The following is an 18,695-nucleotide window of genomic DNA, read 5'->3' as shown; positions in this document are numbered from 1 at the left end:
GCGTTTTTAAATACAAAGATTTTTTTTCGAATAGATAAAAAATTGTGTATGTATGTCAACCGCCATATTATCGAGGTAAGAAGTATGTGCATACATATTGTTACCTGTGTATAACCACGTAACCACATAACCTGATAACCAGGTAAGTGTAAACAACCTAATTATGTTTAATAAAACTTAGCACTTTGACGAAATTCGCAGCTGTATAACTTTTCTTTTCGCTAAATTTTCAAACTATGAGGTAAAGATATGTATGCATGTATACTTTTCTCTGGGACGGTATAATATAATAGAGGCAAGGAAGTGAATATTACCGCTAGTGCCTCTGTGTCCTCTCGTAGATATTGCTGAAGGTAGCCTTTGATGCTGGTAGCGTTGACTGATGTTACGTTCTATTAGTATTTTATGCAAGCGTGAGTATTCCACAGAGTATTTTTCATATAAATCTTCCAGTCCGAGTGATTTTGTTACTTGCACCAAAGCACGGATACATGTTAAATGATCGGGAAATCGTTTATAAATCTTTTCGAAAATTCCAAAATATTTTTTAGGAGATAAGTAAGAATTGCGGAAACAGCTTGCAAATCGCAGCATAAGATTCGGATCGTTAGGATTTGTTAGTACTGCACGCTCATAATAATAAATAGCTTTCTCTATTGCCTGTAATTTGATGTAATATGAACCAATAGAGCTTGCAATGTTTATATCACTTGGGTTAATGCGGTAAGCTTCATTGTAATACTGGTTAGCTTCTTGATGATCCTGCATCTGCTCGTAAATGCTGCCAACCTTCTCGAACAGTCGTGAATCGGTGTCGGCTGCTGAGATCCCCAAAACTTGTAAATAAGAATGCAGTGCGGCTGATGTTAAGGTATTTTGAATAATATTGCCTGGAACAGAATTCTGATGCAACATTTCCTGCAGATTTGCCAACTGAAAATATACGTTAGTATGTTGTACTGAATGTGGCACCATCATTTGTACTTTCAGCTGTTCAAATTGCTCTTCAGCTATCTCCAAATTGTTGCTTTGCAACCCGACCAGCCCGAGATTATAATTAGCTTCAAAGTTATCTGGTTGCACTTGGAGAGCGCGTTCTAGCTTCTCGCGTGCAGCACTATAATTTTTGTGCTCATAGTCAATAATGCTGGCATTTACAAGAGCCATATCGTTTGCCTGCAGTGCACCGAATTCATTTAATTGATTTACACAATGCGTTGCCATATCAAAATTACCCAACTGAAATGAAAAAATTTAAAAGAGATATACATACATATATGTACATAAGTTAATTCAATATTAATGCAATTTTATTGGAACAACTGACAGCACTATAAATGACCCTTTCAAGACAAAAGCTAACAGTTCCTCGGGTTTAACTGTATATTTAGTGTAAATGCCATCTTTAAATTAGGGCGCTAACCGTTTTATAACGCCAACAAATGAGAGCGCGCTATACTCAAATAAACGTCTAAATTTTTTATGCTTTCTCATTTTTTTTCATTTCGTCTTTCTCTTTTCTGCCCCCTTTCTTTCTTACGGTTTTCAGTACCCAACTTCAAGACAACACCATTTCATTGTCTCGGCGCAAGCGTCGCGGAAAGCGGGAAATGCCTCGATCCTATCCTCTCCTACGGACAATTTTACCGACGAAGGACCTGCTTCTTCCGAGTCGGCATCGGTGGCATACAGCGCGGGGTCCACAGGAAACACCACGAGTGGACCTGTGGACCTACCTACGGGTGTGCCCAATACCACGCTAGATAATTAAAGCGACGCGGGCTCAGTATCTGCCTACGTAGGGTCGATCTACAGTAGGTGGGCAATGCAGGACGAGTACCAGGGTCTGGTTTCCGAACCGGAGGAGGACTATGACACCAGAAGCACTAACTCCGAAGATCGTGCAGATCCTACAAATTAATCTGCACCACTCCACGGCAGCCTCGGCTGCCCTCCTTCTTCGCCTCAGCGATAGGTTAGGTTGGGTTAGGTAGAACTGGCTGGCTATTAAAAGCCTCACATAGATAGATTTTTTATTATATGACTTTATTCTTTTATTTAATCTTACTGTATACAACCTACCTTTGTGGCCTCTGTTAGAAATCAAGAATGATAGAATAAAGAGATTGCGCTTTGCGCAGGTCCGTTACTCTTGTTTACAAATCAGCTGTTCGAGTGTTGACGTCATAATATAAAATTTTTGGTGGGAAGCGTATTGGTTTGCGAGGGAAACGTATTGGTTTGCGAGGAAAACGTATTGATTTGTGATATTTTTGTTAAAGTTATAAAATAAAAACGTTGTAAAATGAAGTGCGCAGTTGCGAAATGTGGAAAAACGGCGGCAGAGTGCAGTTTGTTTACTTTTCCTTCAGATCCAGAACTTAGGAAAAAGTGGATCCAGTTCTGCCGGCAAAGCAAGGATTTCCAATTTAAAACTTGCTATATTTGCTTGCATCACTTTGCAAGTGAAGATTTTGAAAATAGTCTGCAGTTTGAAGTGGGTACGATGTTTATTTATTTCGTTTATTTTGTTTATATTAATGAAAGTGTTTAAAACATTTCTAAGGTTATGCAAAAAGAAGATTGTTGAAACGAGGCTCCGTGCCATCAATTTACAAGCCCGGTGATGAAAACCCGGAGCATTCGCAAAGAGTTCATCGTCGTCAAAATACGTCGTTAATATTGGGTTTCATTGGAACGATATCCTTATTTGATGCTGTGGGCAGGCGTCACAGTTTCAGGTAAAATTTCTTGCTTATGCCTTGGCAGTTTAATTTTATGTTGGCACCGTTTGCATTGTATTTCCTGAAATAAGTACGCATTGGAAGTTAGTAAAAAGTAATGTATTGTCGCAGATGCTACTTACCATGCTATGAGCACGCCCTTGCTCAACGAATTGGCCCTTTTACGCTGTTTCCTGGTTAGCGCTCTTCGATTCTCTGTAGTCTTTCTGGCATCGTATAGCTTCTATATTTGTTTCCAAGCCTTGGAGCTATGCACTATTTGCTGTGGCTTCAATTTCATTTGGAAATCTTACTCGTTCCATTTGCCAGCGCAACGGCGGCCACAGAATGCAATTTTTATTTGAACGCCCTACTCACTACCTGGAATAAAATAATAATATAAATAATGTAAAAGAAACACAAAATAAATTTACCGACTTCTCGATTCAATAAATTGCCACCAGATTGTTTTATTTTAGTCTTTCAACTAAATTTTATGCTATATTTACTTTTTTTCGTCGAAATTGTATACGATTTGAGAGATCGCCAACAACAACTTTTATATTATGACGTAGATGCGCAGAACGAAAAATTTTTGCACCCCTATCGGCGCAATATTTGTATTCTATCATTCTTGGTTAGAAGGGAAGTGCTGGACATCACCCTTGTTTTGCGCGGTTTGTCAGATCGGATAAGGGACTAGCAGGTGAAAGAAAACTAATTTTCGGACCAACTCTACATTAGCTTTAAGCTCACTATTGGTCTTGCACGAAGAAGCGACCCGACTGGGCAAAGTACAAAAATACGCTTTCGGCCTCTCTAAACAGATACGCTTCCCGCGATCAGTCCTGCTTGTCGTTAAGACCTGATGAAGCGAGTCTCTCGAATACGAAGTTTGTTTCTCTAGGTGAGCAAGGATTCATCGTCAGAAATTTACGAAGCAGTGAACTTTGTGACAAATGCTTGTAATGCTGCTTTCAAAGCCTCCTGCCCAAGCACCATCACGAAGGGCAAAAAGAATCCTCAGTGGCGGAATCCTGAAATTTAAGCACTGAAGAAACAAAGCAGGAGGCTCTTCAATCAATCCAAGCGAACGGGTCTTTGTCAAAAGAAGGCGAAAGCAGGATCTTGCCAAAACTTCTGCAACAACATCCAAGACTGTATCCAGAAGCCGAATGGTTATTGGACGTCTTCATGTAACGAAATTCTGTAGGTCCTTATGAGCGCTCACTTCACGGGCTGCTCAGACGACACCTCCGGCAGTTCTCCTGGTCCTAGGACCTACTTATCTCTGCGTCATACCGTCAGGGACGTCGTAAGTAATGAGAGTGTGGAATGGGCTTTAATGTCTTTTCAGCCCTACAAATCTCCGGGATTTGACGGAATCTTTCCCGCTCAACTACAGATATCTGAGGACATACTGTGCCCCTGCTTTCTCAGATTTTATAGCCTGCACAACTCTAACTCAAATACCATATGAGAAGGCAAAGGCGAAATTGTATTCCGACCAAAAGGTCGCTCATGCTAAACCGAAGGATTTCAGGCCTATAATCCCCACTTCATTCTTTCTTAAAACTCTAGAAGGCTCATCGGCTAATATATTCAACGAATTATAAAAACATACAGCGTCTCCTCGAATCAGCCTACACATTCCAAGGATAGGTACGTGGAGACTGCACCTCACGAAACCGTATCGACGATTGAAAAAGGATTGCCCTTAAAGGAATACACGCTCTGAGTTTTTCTCGAAATCGAGGGTGCTTTCAACAATGCCTACCCATAGTCTGTTATAAACTCCTTTCTTATGGCGGGGGTGCAGCGGGGTCTGGTAGAACCTTCTCGAAAAGACAACTATTTTATAAGAACGGGGGGATGGTTATATTACAAAGTCTGTGACCAGATACAAGCACAAAGGAGGCATTCTCTCCCCTCTACTCTGGAATCTTACCATGAATACAATACTTCTAAGCTTAAAGGGCATCGGTTGTCAAGTCATAGTATACGCTGATGACATAGCAATCGTGCCAACGGGCAAACATCTTCAGGTCCTGAGTGAGTTATTGCAAAACGCACTCGGTCTAGTCAATGTCAATCCTACCAAGACAGAAATGGTACTTTCCATAAGTATAAAACTACTTTATTTAAACCTCCTACCCTAGACGAGGTTTACTCTCTTATTCGAAGTTAAATACCTTGGAGTTATTCTAGACAAGAAGCTGGACTGGAAGCGGAACATTTAAGAACGCTCCAAGAAAGCCATAACGCCCTGTATGCCTGTACGACGGCTATAGGCAAAAAATGGGTAATAAGTAAAACCATTTATAGTACACTGTATGTCCACATCTGTGATAGGACGCATCCTTTTCATCGTATGGTGGAACGAGTGCAGAGAACAGCTGTCATGCTCGCCACGGGAGCACTGCACACTACACACTGAAGTAATGTTAAATCTTCCACCTGTGGATCTCTACGGCAAATTTCGGACCGGCTGCAGTCTGCTTAAATACGATCCAGCCGTGGGGAGACCTCAGATTCGAGTACGCAAAAGTACTTGATAATCTACTCTGTTTGGACAACGAATTCTCCACAAGAATCCCAGAAAGGAATGAATGAAAAGGGGCCACAGACTTGAACCCAAGGCGTACGGCCATATATACAGATAGTTTCAAGCTTAATAAAAGAGTGGGTAGCGGGATTTACTCTGACGAGCTCGCGCTAAACCCCAATTTTCGCTTACCGGACCATTGTAGCCAGTGTTGCCAGGTCTTCAGCATGGGATAACGTCCCTCTTGGTCTGAAAGAACGTTATTTCCTACCCAAAAACGTCTTTTTCAGTTGAATGTACAAAAAATTGTTCTTATTAAACGTTTATTGTATACAAAGGTACATATCGAGCCCTAACCGCCAAAATAACGTAAGCGACATTTTTTTCTTTTTGTTGCAGAAATAGTCCTAGAGCATTTAGAAGCATTTCTGCATCAAAAAGAAAATTTTGTCGCTTACGTTATTTTGGCGGTTAGGCCTCGATATGTACGTAATGTATATTAAAATGTAATTTCGCAGTCATCGACTAACTCTCGCGCTGATAAGACGTTTGTTTTTCGCTTACGGAGTTTTTGATTACTTCCATTCTCAATTCGGTCAGACCGCTTTTTGAGTACTCTTAATTTTCTTTCCTTTTCTTTACTTCTTTCGTACTTCTGTACCTACGCAAACCTTCGATTATGTGAATTTAAAATAAAACACGTGAGCTATGGCCCCGGGGCCACCAAACATCAACGCAAATCGCTTTGCGTTACTAGATACTGGACCAAAAAAAAAGAAACATAAAACTGATTCAAGTGCTCTTCAAACCGACTTTCCCTTCCTCCCTGAAATTAAAGTGGATGACCCGAAATTCGTCGTGATCGAATCAACCGATTCGTCCAAACCTATTTCTTCTTACTCGTGCTTTGCCATACATCGTGGTATTAAACAAATTAGTAGTGAAGTCCACTCCATTTCTATCCTTCGTGACGGAAAACTGCTTCTCCTCGTAAAAAAACAATAAAATCGCCGACAAGTTCTTAAAAGTGAAACAACTAGAAAATGTATGTTCCATTTAAGCCAAGCTACACGAAGCGCTCAACCACGTGAAAGGCACTGTGTATGCCCCTTTTCTTAATAATGTGCCCGAGGAAGAAATTGTGAACGAATTAAGCTCAAGGAGTTGTAGCGGCATACAAATTTAAAAAAATCTCAGATGGTAACCCTCACCCTTCAGGAGTTGTGTTGCTTACATTTAATCTTTATCATCTGCCCAGTAAGATTGACATTGCCTGGTGTAAAGTATTCGTCCGCCAATATATACCTCTTCCCATGCGCTGCAAATCTTGCCAGCTCCTTGGCCATACTAAAAATAATTGTAAACGCTCTCCTCTTTGTGTAAATTGTTCTCTCCCTCCCCACTCCCCAACCGATTGTGAACGCACATTTTGCGCTAACTGCTTCCAACCACACCCCTCCTCGTCCAAAGACTGTACAAAATTCCTACAAGCCAAAGAAATTATAAAAATAAAAACCATAAATAAATGCTCAATGAGTGAAGCTATAAAAAAACACAAACAACAACTAAATATAGAAAGCTCACCCAGTAACTCTTACGCTGGCATAGCATTGAGCGCAAACACAAGCAAAATAAATACAATATCAACAGCAGCTACAACAAACAATAAAAACTTGTCCGCTTATTCCAAAACTAGTAACACCTCAAATATCACTAATAACAATAATTCTGAAAAAACATACACACATATCGAAAATACGAATTCCTCTTCTAACCCTATTCCTCCCATTGAACAAAGAAACCATTCTAACACCCCTACAACTAAATCTACAACAACAGTAAAAACAAACAATAATATCTCTTCAACACAAAATATTAACAAGTACAACTTCTCTTCTAATTCTCTGACTAATATTTCCTCAACACAAAATACTAACAAGTGCAGCTTCTCTTCTAACTCTCTGACTTCCGATATCCCATCTACACCCACGGATCGCATCGAAACCGACACTGAATACAATAGCAACCAATTTTCTTCCACTAACTCACCTTACTCTTCCTCACAATTCCAAACATACTTCCAACCTCTCCCAACACTCTCCCAGGTTCTAGCTGCCACGCAAAAACAAAACAATTCAGATAACGAAATGGAATAAACCAAAAACTCCTACATACATATAAGTACATATTTACATCTGCTTTTCCCTCTTTCAAGTTTTATGACGTTAAAAATTGTCCAGTGGAATATTAACGGATATTTCAACAACTATCACGAGCTGCAATTGCTTATCAAAGAGAAAAATCCAGATGTAATATGTTTGCAAGAAACACACATCCAATCAACACTAAACAGCAGTCTCTTTTATCCTAAACAGTATATAGGCTACTTTTCTAACTTACACCTGATTTACATGATTCAAGTACTTGAAAGCAATTCTTGCTCATTCTCTTTTGTGTTTTTTATTTGCTTTTACACGTTTCAATTCTGTTGAATTCAAGTCTTTGGTTCTTTAAATGGGAAGCAACGAAAAAGCAAAAAGCAAAGCAAGAAAGTTGAAACGACTTGACGGTACAGACGCATGTGTACTCGTCCCTTTTCTTTTCACCCCCTCTCTTCCACATGCGAGCAGAATTGAATTCAATACTTGAACTGTGTAAAAGCAGTCTTACAAAACATCCAAAGAAACAAACAAGGTGTTGGTATCCTAATAAAGAGATGCATTCCACATGAAGTTATTGATACAAATTCAACATTATCAACCATAGCACTAAAATTAAATCTCAACTTGTCATTTTGTATAGCAAATACATACATTCCTCCTCAGCAAGTTTTCAATGAAACCGACTTGAGAAGCTTGTTTCATCAATTCCCTACACCCATTTTGTGGACAGGCGATTTTAATGCTTGGAACCCTCTGTGGGGCTCCTCTAAATCTAATGCAAGAGGTTCGACAATCGAAAATTTCATAATAAATCATCACCTGGTGTTACTAAATAATGGTGCCCCCACCCACTTTTCCACCCATTCAACTTTCACTAACGTCGACCTATCCCTGTCCTCTCCCCAACTTTCCCCCAGAATTAACTGGAATATTTCTTCTGATCTCAGAGGCAGCGACCATTTTCCCATTTCAATCACTGTTCAAACCAACCTTCACCCAAATAAATATAATCATTGTCCTATATTCAAAACAGACTTCGCAAAGTGGGATGTATTTCAAACGGAAATCACAAAAAATATAAACAATTCGCCAATTGGCAATATCAACCAAGAAACCGCCACTTTCACCAAAATGATACGCTCTGCAGCTAATAAATCGATACCCCAAAGCAAAAGAAAGTTTTCTGAAGATTTCCGTATTTGGTGGAACACGGAGCTCCATCACCTTCGCGTCCAGAAAATTGAATATTGGAAAATTTTAAAAAACTCTATTTCCGAGACCAACCTTATTAACTACAAAAAGTCCAACGCTCGCTTTAAACGAGCGGCTAAGGCTGCTAAGAAGAGTAGATTTGAAGTTCTTACCTCACAAATCTCCCCTTCTTCAACCCCAAAGAGGATTTGGTCTGACATTAGACGTATAACTGGCATTTCCCAAACTCCCGTGACAGCCATTCAAACTAATCAAAAGGTGTTGACTAATTCTGCGGAAATCGCTGCCACATTTGCTCAACTTTGGAGTCGATATTCCGACGACGATAACTTTTCCAAGGAATATGTCAGGGAAAAGCAACATTGGCTTTCCATCACCTACGCCCCAAAAAATATTTCTATATCAGCAAGTTACGTAGAAAATAAAATCACATTCTGTGAATTGGAATCGGCACTTCAACACGCTAAAGGCAAAACTCCGGGCATCGATCGCGTATCGTATCCAATGCTCTCAAATTTACCACAAATAGCCAAACAAAGGTTACTTTCCCTCTATAACAGCAACTTTGACAAAGGTTTATACCCGCATCTATGGCGAATAGCATCGGTCATACCCATTATCAAACCAAGTAAGTCTCGCAATGTGGCTTCTTCTTATAGACCAATTTCATTGCTATCCTGCCTCAGCAAAACTTTCGAAAAAATTATTGCAAAAAGACTGATTTGGCTTGTTACAAAAAATAATCACATCAAGCATAATCAAACTGCTTTTAAGAGCCAGCACAATACTACCAACTCACTGATTCAACTACAACACTATGTATCTGATGCTGTTGCCACTAAAAACCACGCCACAATCTTATCTACCGACTTCGAAAAAGCCTTTGATCGCGTAGGAGTCCACGCAGTGCTGAGTCAACTCGCAGCTTTGAAAGTTGGTCCAAAAGCTTTTATGATAGTAAAAGCTTTCATGACACACCGTCAGTTTCGGGTTCGGATTAATAATATTTTTTCCGGTTTAAATCCACTCAAAAATGGTATACCTCAAGGCTCCCCGCTATCAGTAGCTCTATTTATTATTGCTTTCGATAAACTTACCGACATTTGCCTAAATGTTAAGAACATTAAACTAACAATGTATGCTGACGATGCTATCATTTACACTAATTTAAAAGACCCACTAGAAGTTAATGATGCTTTCCAAAAAGTACTTACAGAGTTAAAAAAATGGGGTTCTCAATCTGGAGCTTCTATCTCCATTTCAAAATGTAAATTACTGCATATTTGTAAAAAGTTCAACTGTAAATATCCGCAACTAATTTTTGATAATACTGTAATAGAATCTGTAAATAACTTAAAAATCTTAGGTATATATTTTGACAATAGATTCAATTTTAAATATCAATGTCTTAGTCTTAGAAAAAACCTTTCCAAAAGGTTAAACATAATAAAATATTTATCTAGTAAGCGATCTCTTATACATACAAATACCCTAATTAATGTCACTAGAGCTTTAATACTCTCTAAAATCGACTATGGCCTGCCGATTTATGGATGGTGTGCAAACACAAATATAAAGAAATTGGAATCCCCATACCATGCTGCGATCCGTCGTAGCATTAATGCGTTCCCTACATCACCAATAAAATGCATCTTGGGCGAAAGCGGCTTACCATCAATAAAAGAGAGAATTTACGAAAGAACGATCCAGCTTCTGCCAAAACTGGTAAATTCTCCGAACGCTGATCTCCATAAAATATTAATAAATGCGTCAAAACACAAAAGAAATTTCCGACTTAAGTCTACGCTTCGTCGCTGCCTTTCGTATGGAAAAACTTTGAATATACCTCTCCCATCTAAGTGTAACACAATCAACATTCAGCCAGAGTGGCTGATAAATGAAGTCACTATAGATACGTCTTTGCATAGCTTCAAAAAACTTAACACCAACAACGCCAGCATTCAACAATACTTTTTAGAAACTGCTAACAATTACAAATGCAAAAATTTTACGGCCATTTACACAGATGGCTCCAAAGCAACAAATACAGCTTACGCAGTTACCACATCTAATGGGACAACTATCACGGGCGGAATTCTTCCACCTCACTCATCCGTTTTCACGGCCGAGGCTTTTGCCATCTTTAAAGCGCTAGAATATGCTACTCGCCAAAAAGGAAAGTTCGTTATCTGCTCTGACAGCTTTTCCTGTTTAAACGCTGTCCGAAACATACGCAACAATTCCATACTCATATCTAAAATTCGAGACTTTTGCATCAAATACAAACGAAAAATAGCTTTGCTCTGGGTCCCAGGTCACGTCGGTATTGCTGGGAACGAACATGCAGACAAGGCAGCTAAATATTTCGAATCAGCACCTACTCTTCTCAATGAAATACATGAACAAAACGATCTCAGAAAAATGTTACACCGGTACGTACATGAGGGAAGACGCGCAAAATGGAGAAAGTTTCAACACCGATACACAAACCTCAACCCTCTTCGAAATAAAACATTTTACCCCAGCAACATCTCTCGACTTGAGGCAACCATCTTTACACGTTTGAGGATCGGTCATACACAAATCACACATCAACATCTTCTCACCGGAAACCCTATACCGCCGTGCCCATTCTGTCCCAACACGCTATCCGTTGATCACATCATGCGCACCTGCACAGCTTTAGAGAGTATTAGGCAAAAACACTTTGCTTCCACTCAATACCAAACATTGTTAAAAACGCCATCTTATGAAAATATTATATGTATCTATAATTTTCTAGTAGAATGTAAATTGCATAATAAAATATAAACTTGTCCCCCCATTTGCTTCGGAGTCGATGGCCACAGTAGCTTGCACTCCTTCTTGTCATTAGGTTTAATATTTGTATATATTTTTCCTAATAAATAATAATAATAATAATGTCATTTCGACAGACCACATTTAAAATTCATTGTAAACTGGTCGTTAATATAAAAATCATTTTATACATACACTTGTGATCAGCTGATTAAGTAATCAATATTTTGATCGATTTTGGCTGTTCTATTTCGTTTATTTAATGTTTATTATTTTTCCATAAAAGCCAAGCTCATTAACAAAGAAAATATAAGTCCACAAAAACTGTGCAAAAATTATAAACAATCTGCAAATTTTCAGCTAGATTTTCAACTTTTTATTCAGAGTTTTTAGAATTTTTTTTGAGAATGCAGTTTGATAGCCCATTAAGTTTCAGGGCAATAATGTGCAAGTTTAAAGGGGCTAAATAATCGCGTTGATTTTTAATTTTTTTTTTTTCTTGTAGGCATTTGGGCTTGGGGCTTGGTTGTCGAAAATGTTAAATTACGTTCTGCTAAGAAGGAGCATAGCAATAGGTCCATTCAATATCAAAAAATTGTTACAAATTGTTTAGTACTTGCAAGTTTGCAGGAATGCATTCAATAACCCAAAATATTTGCAAGAGGGAGCGAACTCGAGAGCGTAACAACCTGAGAGAGCTGCAAATTCTTGCAAGTAAAAATTTTACTAGCAGGAATTTGCAGGAGTCAAAAAGTAAGGTTATGTTTCAAACTCAAATGTAAACAAACTGTTTAAGAGGATGATTTCATGAAACATAATTAGTGAAATGAAAATATGGATGAAAAATTTAAATCTATTGTATATATGTTTATTTTTATGACGATGGGAACAATTAAAAAGAAAATTGCGCGCCAAAACTTAACCGTCAGAAAGTGTAAAAATGGCTTAAGTTCTTTTTCTGGAAATTTTCTCTTGCTCTCAATTTTACTGTCTATTTTTCTTTTACGCTCTCGCTGCAAGTACTTACTGGAAAAGTTATTGAATGGACCTAATATTTCAGTCTTTTTTGTGTTCATTACATTTTCAATAAAGTCTTAAAAAAGTCGCCTACTTTTTTCTGACGTTTTATGCTGTACAGCTTTTTTGGTTCTTTTGCGAGCGTGCCTGCTGCAATAGATCGGCTGTTACTGAATTGGCTTTTAATGTGCAATTGCAAACATTGCAGCAAGCCTCGTAACCTCAAGTGTTTACACATCCAGCCGTTGAATACGGGATCCTTAGTCCAAGAATGCAGAAAAAATCTTTTGAAGCAGCTGCAGCAAAACACAAAGATTGTAAATAATTCCAAATCAGTTCTACTTATAAGATTTAGTAACAAAGAAAAATTACTGGGAAGTTAAAAAACGTAATTTTTTACACAAAAAACGTCCAAACGTCAACAGGGTACAAAAAACGTCCAAATGACGTTAAAAACGTCAAACTGGCAACGCTGATTGTAGCGTCTTTCAAGCAGAACTAAACGCCATAATGGAGGCGGATCGGTGGCTCATAAACTCCGCCCCTCCAGGACGGCCTACAACTATCTATTCTGACAGCTAGTCTGCTACCAAATCTCTCAAATCTAATAGACCAACGTCCAAAGTAGTCATTGAATGCAGAAAGACTCTCAACCTACAGGCATGAAAATGGACCTTAACTGTTTTATGGGTCTATGGACATAGGGACATACCTTGAAACTGCCTACCCGATGAGCTGGCAAGGAGGGGCACGGAAATATCTTAAGTTAATTCTACTCAGAATGCGGGCATACCTCTAAGCTCCTGAAAACACAGACTAAGGGCTGAACTCATCGAGGAGGGCTGTGGAAACCACCTGCCATATCTCTTCATCGACCGGGCCGCTCTTCTTTCAGATTATTAGTCGGAGTAATCACCGGACACTACCTGATGGGCTCACACGGAAAAAGGTTAGGATACCCCACCAAAGATTTTTGTCGCAGTTGCAGAGACGGGGAACAAGTGGAGACTATCGACCACTATCTATGCNGCTGGACGAAACTATTTAAACAAATACTCGTTGATGGATCTTTACACCACTTCTTACCTAGGGGATTTTTGAGTCGCTGATTACGAATCTGAAGTCACTTATCAAAAATTCAAAATGGCGGATCCAATATAGCGGACGAAAATTAAAAAAAAATTGGTAGTTTTCTATGAAACTGGGTATCTGGGGGTTTTCCGGGTCGCTGATTACGAATCTAAAGTCATTTACTTAATTTACTTTATTTACTTCGGAACGAGCATTTTCATCAGATATTTCTTTCAATTTACTAATCACATAATCACGGACACCTTGTTGTCTTTTAGAAGTTTCTGCAACACCAAATGTCAAACAACTCACTTCTTAAGATTTTATTTACCATGACTAAAATTTAAGATCACAAATAAATTTCAAAAAAAATTTTATAACAGCGCTTCAAGATTTGTATGTCTGTTGTATAATTTTTTAATTTCAGAAAGCAGAAAATTCGCGAGGTACTATTTTTTTTATCTCTTACATAACCAAAGTTTTTATAACTCCAAGTATTTTTCTGTTTTAACACACAACCTCTCTCCCCAATTATGCAAATATTTGTGAGTGCAATTAGCAATCTTTTAAGTTAAATTTCAGCTTTTAAAATAGAGTTCTCAAACAGGCGGCGTTGACTTACCTTTTTTTGTTTGTTTTCATATGTTAATGCTTTAATGAATGCAATTTCTATTTGAATGTATTGTCAGCATGTATGTCATGTATTCCAAGTACCATTAAGTATTTTAAAAATAAAAAAATTTTGACTTTCGTCCAGCTAGATCTGATATCCGAACCACTGTGTGCCGTTGTCCCACCCTGGCCAACACCCGCAACCAATTCTTTAACAAGTACTTTCTTGATTGTTTAGTCGATTTGAACTCGGCGAACGTGCTCGACTTTTTGTGATATATAAAGCTCACTCAGTGGTTCAATTACCAAGGGAGGGAAAGAAACAAATGGCTGCGGCCAGTCTCGAGCTTTTCCAGCCCACGTGTGCTCCGCGGTCTGCGCGAGGCCGCCACTCTAACCTAACCTATGATCATGAATAGTTTTGACATGCCAATTTAGCGAAGTACTCTGATATAAATTTTACTATCGGACCTGGCGAACATTGCTTCGTCCAAAATTAGGTCCAGATTTAGGTCCAATATTTGCAACAAAAATCCAAGCTCACGAATTCAAGTGGCACATTTAGGCGCCGTGCAATAAAACCATAAAAAATAACGCCATATGGCTTTATTTCAGTTGCCATTCAGAAATAAGGCCATATGGCTATATTTCCTTGGGGAAAGTGAAATAAAATCAAACGCAAAAATCTTAAATATGAGAAGTAAAGCCATACGATCTTATTTCAATACAAAAAGTAAATGTTATCTCTTTAGCGGAGATCCGCGTTGGCTCGCCATCCCGCGCCGTACTCGCACTCCACGCTTCTCGACCGAACGCGCCGTAATCGCGCCGCGCCCCGCTCGTATCAAATTGTTGTTTTGTATATTCTTCTTGCTATACATATGTACATTGGACTGTATCACTTCCCGTACAAAAAAAAATCGGTACTGTTTTTCCACCGGAATTATAAAATCTATTATATTTTAAGACTTTCAACGAAATATTTCGAAAAAATTTAAGATTTGCGTGAGCTGGACCGATATGACAAAACCCCCAAAAATTGAGTTTTTTGTGAATAAAAACAGTTTTTTTAATTTTTTTTTGCAAAAAATCACCTTATATGACAAAGCAGATTAAGCCTAAAAAATTTTCATACAAATATTTAAAAAAAAAAAATGTCAACGGAATCGCAATAATGAGATTTTTGATGCTGTTTTTGAACATTTTTCAGAGACTGGAATAACTCAGCCTAAACTTTACCGATTGAGACTTATGCGGTATCATTGGAAAGAAATTTTCTCACCCTTTTTCTTCCTTTGCAAATAAGCTCAATCAAAGCATGAAAGAGAAAGGTAAGACAAACGAGTCTTGTTCCATGTTGAATTAAGATGTGTTGGTATTTGATAACGAAAAAATTGGGACGTGAATGATTTTTTTTGAAAAGAAATAAAAACGGTGAGAAAATACCTTTCCACTAACACCTCACAAGTCTATATCGATATAGTTTTGGTCCAGTTATTCAGTTTTTCTTAAACCAGTCTTTAAAGAAAGTTCAAAAACAGCATTAAAAATCTCATTATTGCGATTCCGTTGAAATTTTTTAAAAAATATGCGCAAATTTTTTAAGCTCAAACTGTGTTATTATCTGAGGGGATTTTTTCCAAAAAATACTTTAAAAAACTATTTTTATTCATAAAAAACTCAATTTTTGGAGGTATTTTCCAATCGTTCCAGCTCTCATAAATCTTAATATTTTTCCGAAATATTTTGGTGGAAGTCTTAAAACCCCAAACTCTCTTTGGTAATGCAGTCGAATGTACATACATTAGAGTGGTTAAAAAAAATTTTTTAGCAATTCATAAACGCTACCTCAAATTATCTTTATTTGTGACAAAAAAGAGAAGCGTATTTTTTTTTATTTTACCAAAAAAGTTTTTAGAGGTCGCGCTGGTTGGTTTTTGTTGATGTTCTCATTTTTTTCGTGACATGTTCAAATACAACTAAAAATGTGGTTTTTACTTGTAATTCTTCTTCTTCTTCTCCTTCTTCTTCTTCTTTTTTGGTGCTGTAACCGCCTAAGCGATTTTGGCCGAGTTCAGCAAAGCACGCCAGTCGTTTCTCTTCTGTGCCAACTGACGCCAATTGGAAACGCCAAGTGAAGCCAAGTCCTTCTCCATCTGATATCTTCATCGCAGTGGGGCCCTCCCTCTGCCTCTGCTACCACCAGCATGTTCCGAGTTGAATACTTTCAGAGCTGGAGCGTCGGTGTCCATTCGAACGTCATGGCCAAGCCAGCGGAGCCGCTGTATTTTAACTCGCTGCATTATGTCCATGTCGTTGTGAAGCTCATACAGCTCATCGTTCCATCGTCTGCGGTACTCTCCGTCGCCAACGCGTAAAGGCCCGTATATCTTCCGTAAAATCTTTCTCTCGAAACTCCAAGAGCCGCGTCATCGGATGCTCCATGCTTCTGCGCCATATACCAGCACGGGCATGATGAGTGACTTATAGAGCGTGGTTTTCGTACGTCGAGAGAGGACTTTACTCCTGAATTGCCTACTCAGTCCAAAGTAGCACTTGTTGGCAAGAGTGATTCTACGTTGGATTTCAATGCTGACATTATTATCGGTGTTAATGCTGGTTCCCAAGTAAACGAAATTCTCTACTTTCTCGAAATTGTAACTGTCAACAGTGACGTGGGTGCCAAGGCGCGAATGTGCTGACTGTTTGTTTGATGACAGGAGATACTTCGTCTTGTCCTCGTTTACCACCAGACCCATGCGCTTTGCTTCCCTATCCAACTTGGAAAAGGCAGAACAGACTTCGCGGTTTTTGTTACCGATGATGTCGATGTCATCGGCATAAGCCAGCAATTGCACGCTCTTGTAGTAAATTGTTCCTGAGCGGTTCAGTTCTGCAGCTCTTATTATCTTCTCCAACATCAGATTAAAGAAGTCACATGAAAGGGAGTCGCCCTGTCTGAAACCCCGTTTTGTGGCGAACGGCTCGGAGAGGTCTTTCCCAATTATGACGGAGCTGGTGGTATTGCACAACTTCATTTTACACAGCCATATGAGTTTTGAGTGGATGCCAAATTCAGACATAGCGGCGTATAGGCAACTCCTTTTAGTGCTGTCAAAAGCGGCTTTAAAGTCGACAAATAGGTGGTGAGTGTCGATCCTTTTCTCGCGGGTCTTTTCCAAGATTTGGCGTATTGTGAATACCTGGTCTATTGTGGATTTGCCAGGTCTAAAGCCACACTGATAAGGTCCAATCAGTTCATTGACGGTGGGCTTCAGTCTTTCACACGATACGCTCGATAAAACCTTGTAACCTATGCTTAGAAGGCTGATCCCGCGGTAGTTGGCGCGAATGGTGGGGTCACTTTCTTGTGGATTGGGCAGAGCACACTTAAATTCCAGTCGTCGGGCATGCGTTCATCTGACCATATTCTGCACAAGAGTTTATGCATGCACCTTATCAACGTACTTGAATAGCTCAGCTGGCAAGCTGTCAGCTCCAGTAGCTTTGTTGTTTCTCAGCCGCGTTATTGCTATTCGTACCTCGTCATAGTCCGGCGGTGGAACGTCGACTCCGTCATCATCGACTGCGGGTTCGGGTTCTTCTTCTCCACAACTTTCGGTGCTGCTACCATTTAGTAGGGCGGAAAAGTGTTCCCTCCATAATTTAAGTACGCTCTGGACATCGGTTACTAGGTCGCCATTATTGTTCTTACAGGAGTACGCCCTGGTCTTGAAACCTTCCGTAAGTCGCCTAACTCTCTGGTAAAATTTTCGGGCATTCTTCCTGTCGGCCAGCATTTCAAGCTCCTCGCACTCACGTATTTCGGCCTCTCTCTTCTTATAGCGGCAAATACGTCTCGCTTCCCTCTTCAGATCCCTATAGCGGTCGCAAAAAGCGCGCGATGCGCCCGATTGCAGCGTGGCCCTGTAAGCGGCATCTTTTTTCTCTGCAGGCTCCTGCAATTGAGAGAATGTTTCCCAATAATACCAGAGTATTTACATGTAAAAAACACATTTTTAGCTGCATTTTACTATGTAACGAAAACAAAAAAATTTAGAGCATCAACGTTTTTATAAAAACCCGACCAGCGCGCGCTCTAAAAAAAAAGCTATAAAAAAATGCGTGTTTTTTTTATCACAAATAACAATATTTTGATGCAGCGTTTATGTACCCTGCAGTGAAAATCTGAATCAGTATGCACAAATTCCAGTTCATGAACTATTATTTAAGGATACGAATCATACCAGTTTGATATGAACCATAATTATGCAAGTTCCTCATATAAAAGAGTAAACTAGTTGGTAGAAATCTAGCTCAAAAACTGGTATTTAATTGGGAAGTCATACTAGTTCGTCGTGGACTATACTTATACCAGTTCTCCGCAGTGAAATCCCAACACAGCCAGTATAAATACTAATTCATTACCTAGTATGTGCTAAAGAGACGGCCTACCATTTCGGCGATTTCGGAAAACTTGTGCGATCAGCGACATTTGTCTTTAAATAGCCACAACCAAACCTAAAATGCGGTCAATTGCTTTCATCACAAATT

General features: G+C 39.1%; 1 protein-coding gene across 1 annotated transcript; it reads right to left on the bottom strand.

The window, feature by feature from the left end:
• Positions 1 to 234: 234 nt before the first annotated feature.
• LOC108361992 (intraflagellar transport protein 88 homolog) lies at positions 235 to 2,188 on the bottom strand. The gene is made up of 3 exons (XM_017614810.1): positions 2,151 to 2,188; positions 2,069 to 2,093; positions 235 to 1,239 (listed from the first exon to the last, which is right to left on the bottom strand). Exons 1-3 carry the CDS (start codon positions 2,186 to 2,188, stop codon positions 235 to 237), a joined length of 1,068 nt encoding a protein of 355 aa, XP_017470299.1.
• Positions 2,189 to 18,695: the final 16,507 nt, after the last annotated feature.

Source organism: Rhagoletis zephyria, unplaced genomic scaffold (genome assembly GCF_001687245.7).
Source record: "Rhagoletis zephyria isolate East Lansing unplaced genomic scaffold, Rhagoletis_zephyria_1.1 Rzeph_scaffold_00905, whole genome shotgun sequence".
Taxonomy (NCBI): Eukaryota; Metazoa; Arthropoda; class Insecta; order Diptera; family Tephritidae; genus Rhagoletis; species Rhagoletis zephyria.
Note: the sequence above shows the minus strand (reverse complement) of the source record. Positions and strands in the feature narration are given on the sequence as shown.

What these genes read in the sequence shown, in the direction of transcription:
- LOC108361992 (XM_017614810.1), bottom strand. Translation starts at nt 2,188, where the DNA reads ATGACGTCAACACTCGAACAGCTGATTTGTAAACAAGA. An exon ending in CAGCTGATTTGTAAACAAGA is followed by an intron (nt 2,094 to 2,150) that starts GTAACGGACCTG and finishes GATTTCTAACAG; the next exon opens with AGGCCACAAAGGTAGGTTGT. An exon ending in ACAAAGGTAGGTTGTATACA is followed by an intron (nt 1,240 to 2,068) that starts GTAAGATTAAAT and finishes TTTTCATTTCAG; the next exon opens with TTGGGTAATTTTGATATGGC.